At 37.8% G+C, this 20,278-nt stretch overlaps 1 protein-coding gene and 1 long non-coding RNA gene across 3 annotated transcripts in view; one reads left to right on the top strand and one right to left on the bottom strand.

Moving 5' to 3' along the window:
• The window catches only part of CNTNAP4 (contactin associated protein family member 4), a 264,146-nt gene extending 254,988 nt beyond the window's left edge, over positions 1-9,158 (bottom strand). Inside the window, exon 1 of one of the 2 annotated variants that reach the window (XR_010938853.1) lies at positions 8,757-9,158. Coding sequence is in view for 1 of the 2 variants with exons in the window: in XM_067717889.1 (XP_067573990.1) it covers positions 8,757-8,853 (97 nt within the window). In the remaining variant the exon portion in view is untranslated. The remainder of the gene's footprint in view (positions 1-8,756) is intronic. The other variant, XM_067717889.1, reaches the window with a different exon arrangement.
• A 2-nt stretch (positions 9,159-9,160) lies between these two features.
• The window catches only part of LOC137214331 (uncharacterized), a 71,931-nt gene continuing 60,813 nt past the window's right edge, over positions 9,161-20,278 (top strand). The window contains exon 1 of the long non-coding RNA XR_010938854.1: positions 9,161-9,433. This is a non-coding gene — a long non-coding RNA (uncharacterized lncRNA). The remainder of the gene's footprint in view (positions 9,434-20,278) is intronic.

Below are 20,278 nucleotides of genomic sequence, written 5' to 3'. Positions count from 1 at the left end.
TGGGGATCCTGAGGTCTTCATGGCCTTTGCCTCGAAAATAAAGCACTTTGGGATCAGAAAAGGGCAACACTGTCCCTCTGCTTGGGATGAGTTTAAACTAGATCCAGAAAGACCTCTTGCTATTTTTAATCCCACATACTGTTTTAAAACTATACAGGAGACTATTCTGGTATAGTAGCAATAAAATAAAAATCTTATTATGTATCTCAACAATACTTAATTGAAAATGTGCCACCCAGGGGATTGTCTTCCATTTCTCTGCCGACATGGCCTGTTTCCCAGTCCCTACCCACAGTATCTTCCAACATATGCATGCACGCTCGCGTGCACACACGCATACACAGACACACACACTGACAGCTTCCTCTCAGCAATTCATTTCCCTCACAGACCACTTTGCATTTAGTTCCTTTCTTCTGTTTGGTTATCTACTGATGAACATATCTTAAAAGACAAACACATATCAATATCTTTGAAAACCAAAGACGAGTCTTGAAGATCTAAATACATATTCAATCTTTTAGAACAAAGCTGTTAGTCCAGAGAGAAACTGAACTTTCTCAAATTTTCTCAAAAATCTCTCTTTTGGGTCTGACACACAAAGGTAATTGGTTTACATTAACAGGAAAATGTGGGGTTCTCAGCTATGGGCCACAGGGTCAAATGTCTGTTCATTGCCATCCAAGCATCTCCCAACTCCAAGACTTGCAACAAATTCCTAGGAGAGTTTATCAATGCCCTTCAACGGACATTCAAAAAATATCTCTCGGGACTTCCCTGGTGGCACAGTGGTCAAGACTCCACGCCAGTGCAGGGGGCCCAGGTTCGATCCCTGGCCAGGGAACTAGATCCCACATGCATGCCTCAACTAAGAGTTCGTGTGCCACAACTAAGGAGCCCGAGTGCCACAACTAAGGAGCCTGCCTGCCGCAACCAAGACCCAGCGTGAGCAAATAAATAAAGTTTTTTTAAAAATCTCTCTGTAGGTTATAACTTCAGAGTAACTCTGAATTAACGAAATTACAGGTTGTAGTTTGTCTTAAAACTATATAATAAATGTAATTTAGGAAAGCAGTTGAATTTATATATTCACATACTATTTCTAAACTAATATCGACCTGTGACCTCACTTGTAAGTACCATATTTGCCAGTGAGGGAAAAAAAAATGGTTACAGAAACAAATATGTTTTTTATAATTTAGAAACACATAACATCTTATTCTAGAGCACTGCCAAGTAATAAGAGGTACTCACTAAAAAAAGTAATTAGAGCTGTAGGACAGCTGATACATATCACACCCTTTTTTTCCTTTGTGATTTAAAAAACTTAGAGGTAAATTTCTTCACTGTTCTATTAAATACTTATAGCATAAAAAAAATTTATAGTTACTAATTTTAAACTACTTAAAATGTCAAATGTTTTTAGGCTGCACTCACTTTTCCAATTATTACATTGGAATGACTCATTAACTGTAACATAAATGGGCTCATTTTTACCTCCTTTTATGCTATTTCTCTGGTTTTATGACCAGAGTACCACTTTTCCGTGAACCATGACGAAAATGCACTGGGAGGAAAAAAAAAAATGAAGCACACACTCTTTCTCTTCCAAATACCAACTCACCTCAGAAGAACTGAAGTAATAATGACAATCTGTAATGTATTTTGCATGTACATTCTTTACCAGTAAGTAATACTGTAGTTTCAGGTACCATGTATGTGAATACCTTGGCAAAAGACATGCTTGCAAAAACTTTATCCTCTGAAAGTCAATTGGGAAACAAAAATACCTTTACTTGTGTTAGTAGCATATCAGATATGGTGTTTACCAACAGAGAGGCACCAAGACCCTGGAGTGATCAGCACCGTGGAAGGTCTAAATTCATAGATTATAAACAAGGAATGATAGTTCTAGAAGTCAAATAAATAAACACATGTATACATACATGCCTAACTGAAGCACACAGCCAGACAACGACAGCCTTAGAACTCCTTGAAAAACTTCAAATGCTGGAATCTCAGACATCAAAATTTCTCCCAAAAAGTAACTAAGAAGATAATCCAATGGTCAATGACATCTTGATTACTTAGAAATGCATTTATTGTAACTTAGTCTTATGGGTAAACTATCCATTATTCCTCAAGAAGTTTTAAACTTTAAAAAAAAAACTCAAAGACTTCAAATTAAATATTAATATTGTGGGTGAATTATTCATTTACGTATATGCAGTTAATTGAGGCTTTTTGATGAGTTCATTCTTCCTTTAAGGACTTCGAGTGATAAACACAAGTTCTTCTAAAGCTCCATAATTTTTTGTCTGCATTTAGTTTAGGGCATTTATTTCTCTTTCTGAGATTTTCCTTTTTAAAGGGACCCAAATCAAACTGACCTTAGCATGTGATGCTACAATTCAAGACATGTTTTTAAAGGTCTGTTTGTTAAAGAGTGTTTCTAAAAGTTCCCACCTGAAATACCCATTAAAACAACAATCCATATATTCTCTGAGAATTCACCCCACCACCACCAAGAACACAGCTCAATTCACCTCATGATCGTGGTTAATCCATGAAACATCCCCTATTTTAAGCACATATTCTGTGATGGGTCTATCCTTCCTTATCATACAGTTAACTTGAAAAACTGCAATAATTCTAAATAAATAGTAAACAAGTTACTGAGGCCAAGATTTCTGAGTCGATAAAAATGAAAAAATAATTAAGCTAAGCAATAATGGAAACACCAGGCCACTTAAAAAAATCAAACTCTGCATTATTTAATATTTCACCAGAAACAGTCACCTACAAATCTGAATACACATATCTGGGATTTATGTAACAATGCTGGATAAATTCTTATTATTCTTCCTACTATTTTCAGGGCCTGGGTCATTCTGTAAACTTTCAGTCACAACAGAGGAAAGGAAAAGCTTTTTTTAAAAGGACAGAGAAGAACTTCTCAAATAACCTGACTAGTCAGTGATATGATTCGTAAGTTGACAACATTAAGGCCCCAATACAATTTATCTAAGGTAAAGGAGATTCAGATTCTAAATACAGTATCAAATTGTGACAAAGCGGTGTTTGCAAAGCAAGACTGATATTCTATTGTAAAAAAGTTCAGAACCATGTAATGCAAGTGTCACGATACTTTATCATCTATTTACCATGGAGAGTCATGAATCCCATTATCATTCTCGTCCACACCCAGAATAAGTCACATTAAGTAAGCTACATGAGACGGTCCTAGGCTGTCTTTGATCTGGAAATTGGTCTTTTGATAAGACAGAAATCTTCATTAGTTCTGCACCATTGTAAACACTATTATGAAAAATAAATCATTTTAACATACGGCCATTTATTTTGGGGAAAAAATGCTACAGTGAAATTTCAAGGAAAAGAATTTTTAAAATATTATATCGTATCATATTTTTTAACTTAAACTTCTAAAAAAAACCACTGTAGTAAAGAGTGCAATGTAAATAAAATGAGGCCACTCATCAGTTCTTGGAAATGAAAATTAAATACAATTCCAAACGGACAAGGCATTTACATAAAAATTAATTATCTTGGCATGAGTAGGTAAAAGGCACCTGCTGAATTATTATGAATTATCAGTGGGCAGGGCTTAAGTGAAAATCTATTTTTCAATTTATTCTAGAAAGTTTGCCAATTTCAGAATTTTTAGGAAGCTGCTACTGTAAAAGTAATAGGGACAAGGGCATTCTTCCAGTAAGATGATTTACTTCATCCAATCAGTGATTTCAGATGCATGTTCCTTATTAGTATGGAGTGGAATATTTCACACTCATGAAAGTATAAAATAACAACAGAATTTTCATTCAAAATATCTAAGCTGCAATTACGTATACACTTTATTGAACTTCTTATACTAAGGGGATTACTTGAGATTGAAAGTGTCTCTTTAGCAGCCAAGACTGCTGAAACTTTGCAAATAGTTATAAATAATTCATACGCATGGAAATAACAAGATTTCTGAAGAATAGTGTCTCTAAGAAGACACATATGAAGAAGATGCTAATAAAGGCTTCTTCTATTATAGCTCCTGGCAATTGTAGCACTACCTTCAGCACTTCAATCCCTGAGGAATATATTTGCGTGCTAAATAAAGAGTAAATTTTATCATAGCAGTATATAATTTATCTACTATCCAAGTCACATCATTATATTACATTGTGTATTATTTAAGTCAAGGGTCAATGAACTTTTTCTATGAAGAGCTAGAGAGTAAAGAATGTTAATTAGGTCCTTGTATAACAAGGAAATCAAATTTAAGATAATTTTATTGATAAAATTAAAAATATAATAATAATTGAGTATAAATTTTTGCCATACAGGTCTACTAACGAGAAGAATGAACTAAAATTTGAATTTCATATAATCGTTTTATGCCACAAAGAATTCTTCATTTAATTTTTTTCAAACATTTCAAAATGCAGTAAATCAACTATACCCCAATAAAAATTAAGTTGAAAAAATTTGAAAAAAATGTAAGAACCATTCTTACTTAGCTCACAGGCTACTACACAAAACAGGCAGTGGGCTAGATCTGACCCATGGACCATATTTTACCAACCTCTGAACTAAATATTACATTATCTTACAAGTGACATTATATGATTCTATTAATTTGTTTTCACTGAAAAGGTAAATTAATTCAATCTTGATATAGAGATTGGCTTCCATAAAGGAATTGTTTACATGCGATACAAATTCTGAAATTAATTTTAGAAGACATAAAAATGTTTTTTACTTAGGTTAAGCACTAGGGATCACATAGAAGTCCTGTGTTCGATTCCTTGTTGGCTATGAGCTGTGTTATCTCCATAGCTGGAGGCTGCCCTTATCAGAAATGATTTGGGATGCATACTATCAGGAAAGGGGAGAACGCACCACATTGATGAAAACAAATCAGCATTGCTGTTAGAAACGTGAGTCAAAGTTCAGGCTCACCTTTATATCCAGAGGTCAGCTACTTATGTATTGCAACTTGTAATTGTATTTTAACAGTACTTTGCTGTTTATACTAGTAATTTTTTGCTATGGAAAAGAATTTGGGTGGGGAGGAGGAGGAAAAGAAGAAAGTTTCTAGAAAGAGGTACAAGGCTGAATTTGAACAATTTGAGAATCTGTCCAGTAGCATTTAGGTGGCATCCCAGAGCCCACAAGAACGATCATCTACTCAAGTCATTACCTTCAACTTTTGTTAACTTTAACATATTCTTTAGTGCTTCTTTCAGGGTAGATATCAGATACAGCCTTTATTCCAATTATGGAAAAGAAAGCACACAGTGAGAAATTAACTTCTAATTATGTCATTCATAAGCTACTTGTTAAGCATTAAATATTCTCAGTATACCTGAAGCCAGAGAGCTTCCATCACATGATCTGCAAGAGTAAAAATAAAAGCAAAACTCTTTGCTGACTTACACCTTTTCTTCTTTTACAGTGTCCACCCCTCCCCCAACAACGTCTTAATGCTCAGAAGGAAACTGTGGGTTCATAAGAGCAATTTAAAAATAAAGGGACTTCCCTGGTGGCGCAGTGGTTAAGACTCCACGCTTCCAAGGCAGGGGGCCCAGATTCGAGCCCTGGTCAGGGAACTAGATCCCACATGCATGCCGCAGCTAAGAGTTCACATGCCACAACTAAGAAGCCCGTAAGCCAACACTAAGGAGCCCACCGGCCACAACTAAGCCCCAGCGCAACCAAAATAAATAAATAAATGAAAATAAATATTTTTTTAATAATTTAAAAAAATAAAGAGGTGACTCCCTTTTCAGTGCATGTATCTTACTAGCAAGTGAAGAAAGCAACAACAGCCTGTGCAGCTTATCAAAGAGCAAGCCCTACTACGAGGATCTGTCTCTAAACTTTCACAGAAGGAACTCTTCAATATAGTAACACCTTGACCAGAACAAGGAGGAAAGACCTGGGGCTGGTTCAATGCTTTTGAAATGTCAGGTAGGGTGCTAATAGCCAAAGAATGTGGTCCATTCAACGTTTTTCATCTTTAGTCAGAAGAGGAGTCAGCAGTCACCAAAGATGTGTAAGCACACGCATCTAGTGGTTTATGCATCTTTATATAAATATATACATATGTTCACACACACACACATAGATACACATGAACATGTATGTGTGTGTGTGTGTTTGCACAGAAACCTTCTAATGTAAACTTACCCTGTTGATTAATTAGATCAACTAACATTCAAATTAAAGTGTACCTAATCCCTGAGCTGTCCCTGGTGTATAAAGTCCTGTCCCGTGTAAGCTTTCATACTGGCGGCCTTGGGCAGTCTTGGGCCGACTCAGTGGATAGCAGATTTGCTCCTGGTGAATCAGCTGTAAATAGAGGGAAAATGTCTTTGTATTCACCCGAGAGACTGACCTTTAATTTCCTTTATTTTTCTTCAGTTCTCCCTGACTTTAATATTGGTGTTCAAGATTGATTCATGTTTTAATATAAGGTTTTGTCCAAAAGAATTACTGGAGCTATTATAATACTTTAAAAACACTTATGGTGGTTGATGGTCACTTGTCACTATGCTGAATTACAACCTTGCTGGTAAACATATAGACTTGTTCCTCCAAAAAAGATACAATACATGGAGTACCACGACTTGGTAATAAGTGCCTTGCTTTCTTCCCCCCCCACACAAAATACTAATGAAATAAAACTTGGCAAATGAATTTTTTTGTTTTATATCTACTGCTGCAAATCATACTGTCAATGCGATAGTAACAAGAAATTACTAAATGCACCTTTAATTATCTGAAGTCATTTAACTGCATATATGACACTTTAAGAACAGTCAACTCTTAACACATATGGTAACCAAGAATTCCAACTTTAATATTTAAATGTTCCTAATAATTTAAAATGCTATAGGTTCTTTAAGTTAATCAAATGTTTAAAAGAGCATTAAACTACTTCCTGAAGAATAAACCAAGGCTAAAAGAATCAGGATTGAAATTTTAAGTGTCAGGAGAGGCCCAGCCAGAGCTAAGCACCCATGAATATTCTGCTCTCCTGAGATCTTCTCAGCAGCTCATCTTTCCTTTGAAGAAGATATATTACAAAGAAGCTATTGAAGGTCGATCTGCCTTTTATTGGGCTTCAAGAAAATAAACAAATGTGAACAACTAATAGCCCAGTCAGTCACATCAGTCAATTATAAACTCAAACAGTCAGCATATTGGAAAGACAAGACTGCCTCTAGGCCAGACTTAAGCGCTGCTTTCCTTAAGGGAAGGATGCTTCAAATGATGTGCTTTACATTGTAAGAGTGACCTCTAGCGCTTCTTTTTTGCTGAACTTCGGCAGTTGGACGATGAATTACTTATGCGTTTTCTACAAAACTTTCTGTGGGGGGGGGGTCTGTGTTGTTATTGTTTGTTTGTTGTAATGTGGGTCAAATGCTACCATTACAGCATTCCAAGATTTTGATGAGGTGAAAATATGCACATTTTATTGACTCATGGGATTCTTACACCCCCAAATTAAAACAGAAGCTAAAACACACTGCAGCGTCCGAGTGAAGTTCTCTTCTTTCAGAGTGATAGATACACCACACCATTAAATGAGCTAATGCTGAATGGAAGGACGCAATCACAGTGGCCATTCAATGTAAATGAGCATTTGGCTTGTGCCCGTAAGGTCATTTCTAATGTTCTTCCCACATCAGAGTGCTTTAGCGCGCTCAAGGGATGTACCATAGCAAATGCCTTGTTCCTGGCTTATTTGTGTCCCCCCAAACCTAAACCTGCTTGAAATGTAGTGACATAAATTCCTGACCAGGCCTCATAGCCCTTTCTTGAAAAGCAGATGAGCTTTTCCTTTAAAGTCCAAGAAAGAGAGAAAAAGTATTTGCTGAGTTTGTTGATCATTCATCAGGGAGGGGGAAATTCTCCCCTTTAGAGATTTTAGGCCAAATGTAACTTTTAAAACTTCTTATCTCTAATAAAAAGTGGATGAAGGGACCTCTGTCAAATTATTTTGGATGATACTTAAATTAGAAATAAGGTCTTAATAAATCTCATTAACTCAGAATCAGAATATTCAATCACAAATTTATAGTTAAAAATTCAAGAATAATACTTTTGAAAAAAGCACCTGAATGTATTTCTTTAAGCAAGATGTAGGAATCAAGCCCCCGTGTTCAAGTCTCATTCTGATGGCAGTGAGGACACAATTCCTAATATTGAGGTTCACCTCTACCAATTCTGCCCCTGAATTCTGCAGTATGTTTCAGTTATTATCCTGGCATCATTTTAAAGATGCAGCCAGCTATCAGTCTGCCAAATTGCAAACTTCAGAAATCTAAGCTAATGTAGCATAATGTAAAGTCTGCCAGTTGTTTTCCTGTTAGACATAATTCCAGTAAAATTCAGGAAACCTAAAAAAGGGAAGAAACGAAGACATTCACAGGCTATTCCGCGATTAAGATGACGATTTAATGTTTTACTAGAACTTGAGTGTTCTCAATGAATACACAAAGACAAGAGGACAAGATTCTGCTCGTAGACAGAGAAACGATACTTTGCATATTCTGACCAGACCAAGAGGAAAGACATGTGTAAACCCAGTCGTATTTGCAAGATTTTAAGTGAGGCTTCATTTATAGCAATGTGCTTTGCAGCAATTCCAGCTGCAAATAATCATCATAAAAAACAACAGAATTAAAGTTTTGCAGAGAGGCCCCCTTCAAGTTCTAAATCATTTGCTGTATACTTACAGGAATTCCCAGCTAAAACCCTGTTCCAATCTGGAGTAGATAACAGAAGTAGCGTCTTGAGAACAGCTCCGGTGACAGGCCTCATGTTCACATTCATTGGGCTCCCCCAAAAGATCTTGACTGGCTCTCCGAGGGCTCCAGTCCCGCTCTCAGTCTGTCTCCCAGCTCTGTCTGGATTTTCAGCACCTCTGGGTGTCTTGGTCTCTCTACCTCCTCCTCTTCCTTCTCTCTCTCTCTCTCTCTCTCTCTCTCTCACACACACACACACAAACACACACACCACAGCCCTGACTGCTCACTGAAAAGCGCTCAGCATCTTTCCGAACGAGCATCCACACTGCCGAGGCCACGCCCACTCCTCGCAGCCGTGGTCCCAGAAATTGGCAGCAGCAGCGTCCCTCCTCCAAATTCACAGCAGCGCTCAGAGCTCCGCCGCCGGGCGCTGCGCTGCTGATGAAAGCTGGACTTGGAGGCGAGGCCTGCCGCGCCTGGGCCTCCTCGGGGCTCCCTCCCCTCTCCTCTATTCTTCAATAATCCTTAACCCTTTTCTCCCCTCTGGAGATGTCCGTGGGGGGAGGGGCGAGGCGGTGGAGCCTCCTGATTTTCTGCCCGTCTTGCCTTCAGCAGAGCCAGTCAACATACTGAGCTAATTCCTGATTATCCGGGAGTGCATCCAGGTAAAATTGTGTTTTGTTTCAAAACAAAAGCATAAAATGAGACAGAAATAACTAAGCAGCATTGGTAAATGGTAGCTAAAACTGTCCTTGGGGAAAATACTTGCTGTTGTTTTTCTCTGTTTATATAAAATTATCCTCTTCAGCTATGGTGCCAGGATTTTATTATGGAAATGCCTCACAAGGAAACAGACATTCCTGTTCGGCAGATATTTAAAATCATCTAGTAATAGTCTGCAAGAAATTAACATTTCTTATTTTAGTGCATCAGGAGTACAAATCCACAAACTGAATGCTTTGGATAGATCTATTTGGATGAATGCTTCAGGCTGTGAATACGCAGTGGCATTCTACAATCCAATTCTTTAATAATAATTCCCAAAAGGCCCCAAAATAAAAATGATGGGATACTGAAGAAAGGGAACCCCCCGCCCAAAACACACACACACACACACACACTCACACCAAACCTCCTAAACAATTTAAAGATGTAATTCAAATGGCCTAAAGGAGAGAGGAGTAAAGTTGAATTCAGAAGATCGCCAGCTACAGAAAAATCACTCTTCGAATGGCTGATCCATGGATATTGCCAGTTCTTGAATAGAATATTGAAGTATTTAAATAATGGAGCTAATATCACATAATGATAAGTGTATAACATGGTGTCATAGAAGGATAAATAAGCTCTTCAAAATAAATGTCAAGATATTTAACTTAGAATGTGCTAAATTTTATAATAGGAACACTGAGATTCTCAAGCACTTCTTGGTGATAACAAGTAAGAAGAAACATAAGCATTCAGTAGCAGCAGCCTTGCTATAGAATGAATGAAATAAGGGGGAAATGACAGAAGCATTCACCATAAGGGCTAGCTCTTGCCTACAAACAAAGCAGAAGAGATATTTTTAATTTCCCTATTTTGCAGATGAGAAAACAAGAACAGGGAATTTAAATGATTTGAGGAGATCATAGAGTTAGTAAATAAAGCACTGAGGATTGAACTTTGTTTTTCTGACCCCAGTTTTACTGCTCTCACCCTAGTACTTGCTGCCCTTCACATAAGAGTACAGCTCCTTCCTGACCTCTGGCAAAGGCAGTGAAAACCTGAAGCCCTTAAAAAAGAAAAAAAAGCAGAGGAAAAGAAAGGTCATTGTTCGAGTGTTTACTCTGTATTTCTAGGCCTATATCCCTGATTTTGTCATTTTCAAACATAACATGTTAAGCAAAAGCAGATATAAATTGACAATTTCTGTTAAGTAATTATTGAAGGGGATTAAATATTGTTGAACACATATTATATGCCACTTGTTATCTACTTAAATTATTATAGCAATCTTTGAGGGAAATATCATTGTGCCCATTTAACAGACAAACAGATTGAGCCTCAGCAAAGTTAAGCAGTATGTCCAAAGTGCCACGGGGAGTAGGCTCGGCATTCTGGTCTGCAAAGCTCTGAAAGTATTTCCTTCAATGACTCCACACAGAGGGAACGGGTCTCAGGCTCTCCAGAAGAGAAAAGTTCTCTTTTTCTCTTTTTTTTAAATTCTCTTCTTTTCTCCAGGAGAAAAAAGTTGTCTTCCTTTTAAAACTTTATACTTAAAATTGTTCCCATAAAATAAATTAGAGAATGCATTTTAAAAGGATCAGTACACATATCAAAAATGAAAAATAATTGAACCTTTCCTGGCAATAATAACTTCTTTAGGACAAAGTGTAAATTTTCATAGCAACCGTTAAAGATGGATTTTTCCATATCAATGGGCTATGGTAATAGAATGAGTTGGAGGCTGGCACTGAATAAAATACCTGAGTATTTCAAGCCATTGCACCACCAGCCCCTGCCTGATGGCCACAGGGGAGAGAGAGCCACATGGACCACATGACGCAGTGGAGAGAGTATAGACATTATAAACAGAGAAGCCCAGATATGAATTCAGCTTTCACTGTGGTTCTGATTAAATGACTCATTTACTCTGGTCTTCGATTTCCTTTTCTTAAAAAGTAAGAGAATATGACTAAAGAGCCATTGTGATATAATGTGTGACAACCCCCCACTGAGTGCCTAACACTTAGTGGGTCCGCAGTTACTCACTGGCCTTAGATATCTGCATTCTGACTGTACAGGGTAGTGGTTTGAGCGGGCAGTGTTGGAGTCTGGTAGCCCAGGTTCAAGGTCTGCTCCAGAGCCACCTCCAACCAGCCTGCCCTTGAGCAAGCTGCATATCATCCCTGATTCTTAGTTTTCTCATCTGTGAACCAAGGACAGGTAGAGTATCACCCTCATGGCTGAGACAATGCTTGTAAAGTGAAAGCCCCTGAGAGTTAGACAATCAATGTTGTTCTTGTAATCACTGTATTATTACAGCTCACTTTGCACAGAGGAGAAATCTGAGGAGGAGAGGAATTACAGACTCGCCAGAGGGACATGACTCATTGGTGGCAGAAAAGGGATGGTCACCAAGACCTACTGACTTGTGCTTCTTTTCTTCCTCTCTACCATTAAGAGTTGGTGCTTAATGTCAGGGAGGGAAAAAAAAAAAAGAGTCTGAATGGGAAAAATCAGAGAAGTGTAGAGACTTAATTTTGCACATTACTGTACTGCTGATTCAGACGTCACAAATCATTTCTCCCTGTGTATGCATTTGTGGTTATATTTTCCACCGATTAAGATAAAAACAACTGCTGGTGCTTCAGGTTTGGCGTATGCATATTATGGGCTAGACCCTGCCTGAGAAAGCATTATAAATCAAACCAAAATGTTCCAATTTGTAAAATAAGGCTTTCAATTTCCTCTTGGTACAACCTGCCAGAGAACTGTATGACCCACCACAGTGTGCATAGAGGCTCCTGGACTGTCCTTTGGATTGGAAAAGGATCATCGGGTCATAGTGGAACAAAGTCACATCAAAAGACTAGAAAGAGATTAAGATGCAACTCCTTTGTTTCTCTTATTCATGCAAATTGTGTTATCTGGTGCCTGAACCTCTTAACTGGTTTCTGGATTTCTTACAAAGGCAATTGGTTTGTGGATGTCTCCCTAGGAGAAGAATAGGCTGGGCTTCCTATTTTGCAATTTTGTTGATGTTGCTACTCAAAATTTATTCTTTTTGTGATTTATGAGAAATATATTTTGGTCATCTGAATGACCAAATATATTTTTCTTATATATATGCTTGGTCTTCCTCCACAGTTCCTGGCTCAGGAACTCCCCAAACCTTGGAATTTCCTAAGTGTAGACAGTGGTAAAGGTGTCCTGTGATATGTGAAGAGGTGACTTTTAGAAGCACCTAATGATGGGGGCTGGTTGCCAGGAGAACCAATCATGTTGTTAGAGGATTGGAACTTTCAGTCCCACCCCCTGACCTCCAGGGAGAGAAGAGGGCTAGAAGTTGAATCAATCATGCCTATGTAATTAAAGCTTCCATAAACATTCAAAAGGACAGGATTCTGAGAGCTCCTAGGTTTGTGAACACGTGGCGATGCCGGGACAGTGGTGCTCCTGGAGGCGGCATGGAAGCTCCATGCCCGTCCCCATACCTTGCTCTAATGCATCTCTTCCTTCTGATTGTTCCTGAGTTATATCCTTGTATAATAAACCATTGACCTAGTAAGTAAAATGTTTCTCTGAGTTCTGGGAGCCACTCTAGCAAATTAATTGAACCTTCCTTGGGGACCTTGAACCCTTCATGGGAACCTCTGATTTATAGCTGGTCAGTCAGAAGCACCGGTGAAAAACCTGGACTCGTGACTGGAGTCTGCAGTGGGGACAGGATGACAGTCTTGTAGGCTGAACCCTTAACCTGTGGAATCTGATGCAATCTCTGGATACTCTGCTGGTGTCTGAGAATTGCTTACTGGTGTGGGGGACCCCATACACATTGAAATTGGTCTCAGAAACCTATTTATGAGGTAAGAACATTTTTGCCAAAAGCCCCTTCCCAAATATATTTATATTGGATATAAACAATGTTTTCTTTGCCCGAACAGTCAACATATAAGAATATTAATTGTTGTCACTGTTGGGATTGAAACTTTATCAAGTTAATATTTTATTAATGGCATTTACTTTTATTTTGTATTACATTTTCAGTTAAGGGACTTGACATTCTCTAAAATAAATGCACTTTTCACAAGCGATCTTTATATTGCCCTAAGTGTTACTATTTTGTTTTCCCTTTTAATCAGTATGTTACAAATAGGGTAAGTGATGACTTCCATAATAACAAACATATTGAGTTTTGCAAGTTTGCAAACACCCAAAGCTCTAGCGGGTGCACTTTTCCTATTAACGTCTCACTTGACACAACCCTTACATAATAAAGACAATTTGCAAATAAAGATACAAATTATAGGCAACACTGGCTACTCTCTTCAGAAGATTATATTGGGTTGGCCAAAAAGTGCCTTCGGTTTTAAAGTAAAAATAAAAGACACATTTTTCATTTTCACCAAGAACTTAATTGAACAGCACATTCACCATTTTGTTCCACTACCTTCTGCCATTTTTCAGGCAACTTCATAATTCCATCTTCCCAAAACTTTTTATCTTTTTGATCAAAGAACTGTTCCAGGTACCTTTTACAGTCTTCCAGATAATAGAAATTTTCTCCATTAAGGGAATTTTGTAAAGACTGAAATAAATGGAAATCCAAAGGTGCAATATCTGGTGAATACGGTGGATGAATCAGAACTTTCCAGCCAAGCTGTAACAGTTTTTACCTGGTCATCAAAGAAACATGCAGTCTTGTGTTATCCTGATGGAAGATAGTGTGTCTTCTGTGGACTAATTCTGGATGCTTTTTGTAAAGTGCTGCTTTCAGTTGGTCTCATTGGGAGCAGTACTTGTTGAAATTAATCGTTTAGTTTTCTGGAAGCTTATAATAGAGGATTCCCTTCCAATCCCACCATATACACAACATCACCTTCTTTGGATGAACACCTGCCTTTGGTGTGGTTGGTGGTGGTTTATTTCACTTGCCCCACGATCTCTTCCATCTCACATTGTTGTATAGTATCCACTTTTCATCGCCTGTCACAATTTGTTTTAAAAACAGAACATTTTCATTACGTTTAAGTAGAGAATCACATGTGGAAATACCATCACGAAGGTTTTTTTTGCTTAACTTATATGGACCCCAAACATCAAAGCGATGAACATAACAAAGCTGGTGCAAATGATTTTCAACGCTTAATTTCCATACTTCGAGTATGTCGGCTATCTCCCACGTGGTATAACGTTGATTGTTCTCTGTAAATGTCTCGATTTGATCGCTATCAACTTCAACTGGTCTACCTGACCATGGAGCATCATCCAGTGAGAAATCTCTAGCATGAAATTTCGCAAACCACTTCTGACATGTTCGATCAGTCACAGCGCCTTCTCCATACACTGCACAAATCTTTACATTTCAGTTGCGTTTTCACCTTTCTCAAACTAATAAAGCATGATATGCCGAAAATGTTGCTTTTTTCCTCCCATCTTCAATATTAAAATGGCTACACAAAAATTCACCAATTTTGATGTCTTTTTTTAAATGCACACTTATATGACAGCTGTCACATACAATCTAACAAAATTGTTTCGAATGAAGTTAAAGATAGCTAAATGCTACTAGAGCCATCTTACGGAAAAAAACGAATGAAACTTTTGGCCATCCCAAGTACATCTGCATGTCATACATAGTTTGCATAATTCAACAAGATTTAAAATGAGATACAGTTTTCAATAGAAAGTAATAAGGAGTCTCAGATATCATTCCGATTAAAATATTGTACAGTGAGTGTGATGTCATTAATGACTTTTGAAAGTCTCTATTTTTAAATGTTATTTTTAATATTTTAAATACTTAATTTAAATTTATTTTTAATAAAAATAAATTTTAATGTAAAAACTTTTAGATTTATAGAAGAATTACAAAGCTAGTACAGAAAGTTTCCATTTACCCTCCCCTTCCCCCTCCCCCCCCCACAGTTTCATTAGCTAAAAGTTCACATCTCACTCAGATACCCTTCATTCTTCCTAATGTACTTTATGCATTCTAGGATCCCAGCCAGGACACTACATTACATTTAGTATTTGTGCGTTATTAGGATCCTTTTGGCTATAACTGTTTCTCAGACTTTCCTTATTTTTTAATTATTTTAACACTGTTGAGGCATACTGGTCAGCTGTTTTGTACAATGTTCTGTATTGGAATTTGTCTGTTGTTTTTCTCACGATTAAACTGTGATGATGAGTTTTGGGGGGAAAGGCTACGGAGGTAAAGTGCCATTCCCATCACACCACATCAAGAGTACGTACCGTTAATGTGAGTTATCATTGATGACGTTGACCTAGATCACTTGGAGAAGGAAGTGTTTGTGTTTTCCCTGCTGTCAGGTTACTCTTTTTTTCATCCTTTCTTTGGAAGCAAGGCACCATATGCACACCACAGTTAAGGAGTGGGGAATTATGTTCCACCTACTTGAGGGCAGAGTATCTATATCTATCTATCTATCTAGTAAAAGTATATATTCATACACTAATAGTATATTTACTAATAGTAACTATATATACTGTATATATTTGGAATTCTTCCACATGACAGATTTGTCTATTCTCCCAATTTATTTATTTAATCAATCATATGGACTCATGGATACTTTTGATATATGTTGGCTTATAATCCAGTATTATTTTACTTTGTTGCTGAAACTGTTCCATCTTTAAATGAAAAGGCTTCCATCAGTATCCTTTTTCATTGGATGCTGTGTCCTTCTGACATACTTCCATCATTGTATGTGTCTGTGCTTGTGCACACAAGCACACTTTAGCACTTCCTTAATTTCTGGCACTATAATATTCTCTAAGCTTATCTTTTTTTATTTTAGTTTAAAAAAATTTTTTTAATAATTAATTTATTTTTAATATTTATTATTATTTATTTATTTTTGTCTGCATTGGGTCTTCGTTGCTATGCCCAGGCTTCCTCTAGTTGCGAAGAGCTGAGGCTGCTCTCCGTTGCAGTGCGTGGGCTTCTCATTGCACTGGGTTCCCTTGTTGCAGAGCACAGGCTCTAGGCGTGCAGGCTTCAGTAGTTGTGTCTTGCGGCGTCTAGAACGCAGGCTCAGTAGTTGTGGCACGTGGGCTTAGTTGCTCCGCGGCATGTGGGATCTTCCCGGACCTGGGCTCGAACCCTTGTCCCCTGCATTGGCAGGCAGATTCTTAACCACTGGACCACCAGGGAAGTCCCTTTCTTTTAGTTTTTAAAACATTTCATTTTTAGGGCAGTTTTCGGTTATATAACAAAATTGAGGGACTTCCCTGGTGGTCCAGTGGTTAAGACTCCACACTCCCAATGCAGGGGGTCCGGGTGCAATCCCTGGTCAGGGAACTAGATCCTACATGCCACAACTAAAAGAGCCCGCATGCCGCAACTAAGACCCAGTGCAGCTAAATAAATAAATTTGTTTTTTAATTGAGAGAAAGGCACAGAGATTTCCCATATACCCTGTACCCCCTTATGTGCATAGCTTCCCCCAGTGTCAACATCAGACACCAGAGGGGTACATTTGTTACAAAAGAGGAACCTACACTGACACATCATAATCACGTAAAGTCCACAGTTTACTTTAGAATTCACTCTTGGTCTTGTATATTCTGTGGTTTAGACAAATGTATAATGACATATATCCATCATTATTATTATCATACAGAGCATTTTTACTGCCTTAAAAATCCTCTGTGCTCGACCTACTCATCTCTCCCCACCTCACCCCTGGAAACCACTGATCTTTCTAAGCTCATCTTTTATACTTCCTGCCCCAGTCTTAGATTAAACTATTTCTTTAAAGAGCAGCTGGTTCCTTTTACTGGAGCAGGGTATCCAAGATCTAGGTGCTAAGTGTGCTTGTTGCTACTGGATATCCTTACTTCTAGGTCCTCTCAGCTGAAAGAGCAAAGAAATATATGTGTACATACTAACCTCTGTATATCCAGATATCTGTAACTATTTGTATGTTTATCCATTAGGATCTATATTAAGCTAAATAGGACTTTGTACTGACGTCTCCAACTCTAACCTGTTACCACCTGGATTACTCCATTCCCTTCTTTTTCTTGTTTGTGAACTGCCATTCCAACAGTCAGAAATTTGACTCCCGTTATCCACCATAATTTATTTAATTGTTCATTTCAATGTGTCTTTAGAATAGTACCACAATTTATAATCTTTACCAACTAAAGTATAGTGCTTAGGTACTATTTCTTTAGTCTTACAGCCTCCACTCATTTCCAAAGTTACTTAGTTCAGAACCTTTTTCACCCACCCCCTTGAATAAGGTTGTTTCATATGTTTCTAATACAAGTTCTTGTTTTGTCATATGCTACATTCCACCCAGGGAATCCTGCCCTCCTAAATGTTTTTTTTTTTCTAATTTGCTCATATTAAGGTTAACTCGTTGTGCTTTATAAGGTTCTATGGGTTCTGTGCCTTATGACAAATACATAGGGTCATGTATCCATAATCATAGTATAGTACAAAATGGTTCTTGGCCTTAAAGAAAAGTCTCCACTTTTGGATTGGGTTGTTTGTTTTTTTTGTTATTGAGCTGCATGAGCTGCTTGTAAATTTTGGAGGTTAATCCTTTGTCAGTAGCTTCATTTGCAAATATTTTCTCCCATTCTGAGGGTTGTCTTTTGGTCTTGTTTATGGTTTCCTTTGCTGTGCAAAAGCTTTGAAGTTTCATTAGGTCCCATTTGTTTATTTTTGTTTTTATTTCCATTTCTCTAGGAGGTGGGTCAGAAAGGATCTTGCTGTGATTTATGTCATAGAGTGTTCTGCCTATGTTTTCCTCTAAGAGTTTGATAGTTTCTGGCCTTACATTTAGGTCTTTAATCCATTTTGAGCTTATTTTTGTGTATGGTGTTAGGGAGTGATCTAATCTCATACTTTTACACGTAGCTGTCCAGTTTTCCCAGCACCACTTATTGAAGAGGCTGTCCTTTCTCCATTGTACATTCCTGCCTCCTTTATCAAAGATAAGGTGTCCATATGTGCATGGGTTTATCTCTGGGCTTTCTATCCTGTTCCATTGATCTATCTTTCTGTTTTTGTGCCAGTACAACCCAATCCAAAAATGGGCAGAAGACCTAAATAGACATTTCTCCAAAGAAGATATACAGACTGCCAACAAACACATGAAAGAATGCTCAACATCATTAATCATTAGAGAAATGCAAATCAAAACTACAGTGGGATATCATCTCACAGCAGTCAGAATGGCCATCAACAAAACATCTAGAAACAATAATTGCTGGAGAGGGTGTGGAGAAAAGGGAACACTCTTGCACTGCTGGTGGGAATGTGAATTGGTTCAGCCACTATGGAGAACAGTATGGAGGTTCCTTAAAAAACTACAAATAGAACTACCATATGACCCGGCAATCCCACTACTGGGCATATACCCTGAGAAAACCAAAATTCAAAAAGAGTCATGTACCAAAATGTTCATTGCAGCTCTATTTACAATAGCCCAGAGATGGAAACAACCTAAGTGCCCATCGTCGGATGAATGGATAAAGAAGATGTGGCACATATATACAATGGAATATTACTCAGCCATAAAAAGAAACGAAATTGAGCTATTTGTAATGAGGTGGATAGATCTAGAGTCTGTCATACAGAGTGAAGTCAGAAAGAAAAAGACAAATACCGTATGCTAACACATATATATGGAATTTAAGAAAAAAAAATGAAGAACCTAGGGGTAAGACAGGAATAAAGACACAGACCTACTGGAGAACGGACTTGAGGATATGGGGAGGGGGAAGGGTGAGCTGTGACAGGGCGAGAGAGAGGCATGGACATATATACACTAACAAACGTAAGGTAGATAGCAGCCGCATGGCACAGGGATATCGGCTCGGTGCTTTGTGACTGCCTGGAGGGGTGGGATAGGGAGGGTGGGAGGGAAGGAGACGCAAGAGGGAAGAGATATGGGAACATATGTATATGTATAACTGATTCACTTTGTTATAAAGCAGAAACTAACACACCATTGTAAAGCAATTATACCCCAATAAAGATATTAAGAAAAAAAAAAAAGAGAAAAGTCTCCAATCTTTTACCTATTTAACTCTCTCCTACCCTCCCCTAACCCCGTGGTAACCACTGATCTTTTTTACTATCCATATAATTTTGCCTTTTCAAGAATGTCATATAATTGTACTCATACAGTATGTAGCCTTTTCAGTCTGACTTCATTTGCTTAGCAATGCACATTGAAGATTCATCCTATGCTTTTCATGGCTTAATAACTCCTTTCTTTTTCTTGCTTAATAATACTCCATTGTTTGGGTATGCCACTTTTTGTTTATCCACTCACTATTAAAGGGCTTCCTGGTTGCTTCCAGTTTGGGGCAATTATTAATAAAGCTACTATAAACATTCACATGCAGTATTTTGTGGGAACACAATTTTCACCTCATTTGAGCAAATGTCTCAGAGTGCGATTGCCAAATCATTAGTAAGATTATGCTTAACTGTGTAAGAAATCGCCAGGTTGTCTTCCACAGTGGCTGCTCCATTTTACATTCCCGCCAGCAGTGCACGAGAGTTCCTGTTGTTCCACGTCCTGGACAGCAATTTTATTGTCAGTTTTCTGGAGTGCAGCCATTCTAATAAGTTGGTATCTATATTTCGTTGTTGCTCTAACTTGCAATTCTCTAATGACAAATGATCTTGAGCATCTTTTCATATGCTTATTTGCCATCTGTGTATCTCCTTTGGTAAGGTGTTCATTTAGATCTTTTGCCCATTTTCTAATTAGGTGTCTTATTTTCTCACTGTTGAGTTTAAGAGTTTTGTA

This window comes from Pseudorca crassidens, chromosome 20 (assembly GCF_039906515.1).
Source record: "Pseudorca crassidens isolate mPseCra1 chromosome 20, mPseCra1.hap1, whole genome shotgun sequence".
NCBI classification, from domain to species: Eukaryota; Metazoa; Chordata; class Mammalia; order Artiodactyla; family Delphinidae; genus Pseudorca; species Pseudorca crassidens.
Note: the sequence above shows the minus strand (reverse complement) of the source record. Positions and strands in the feature narration are given on the sequence as shown.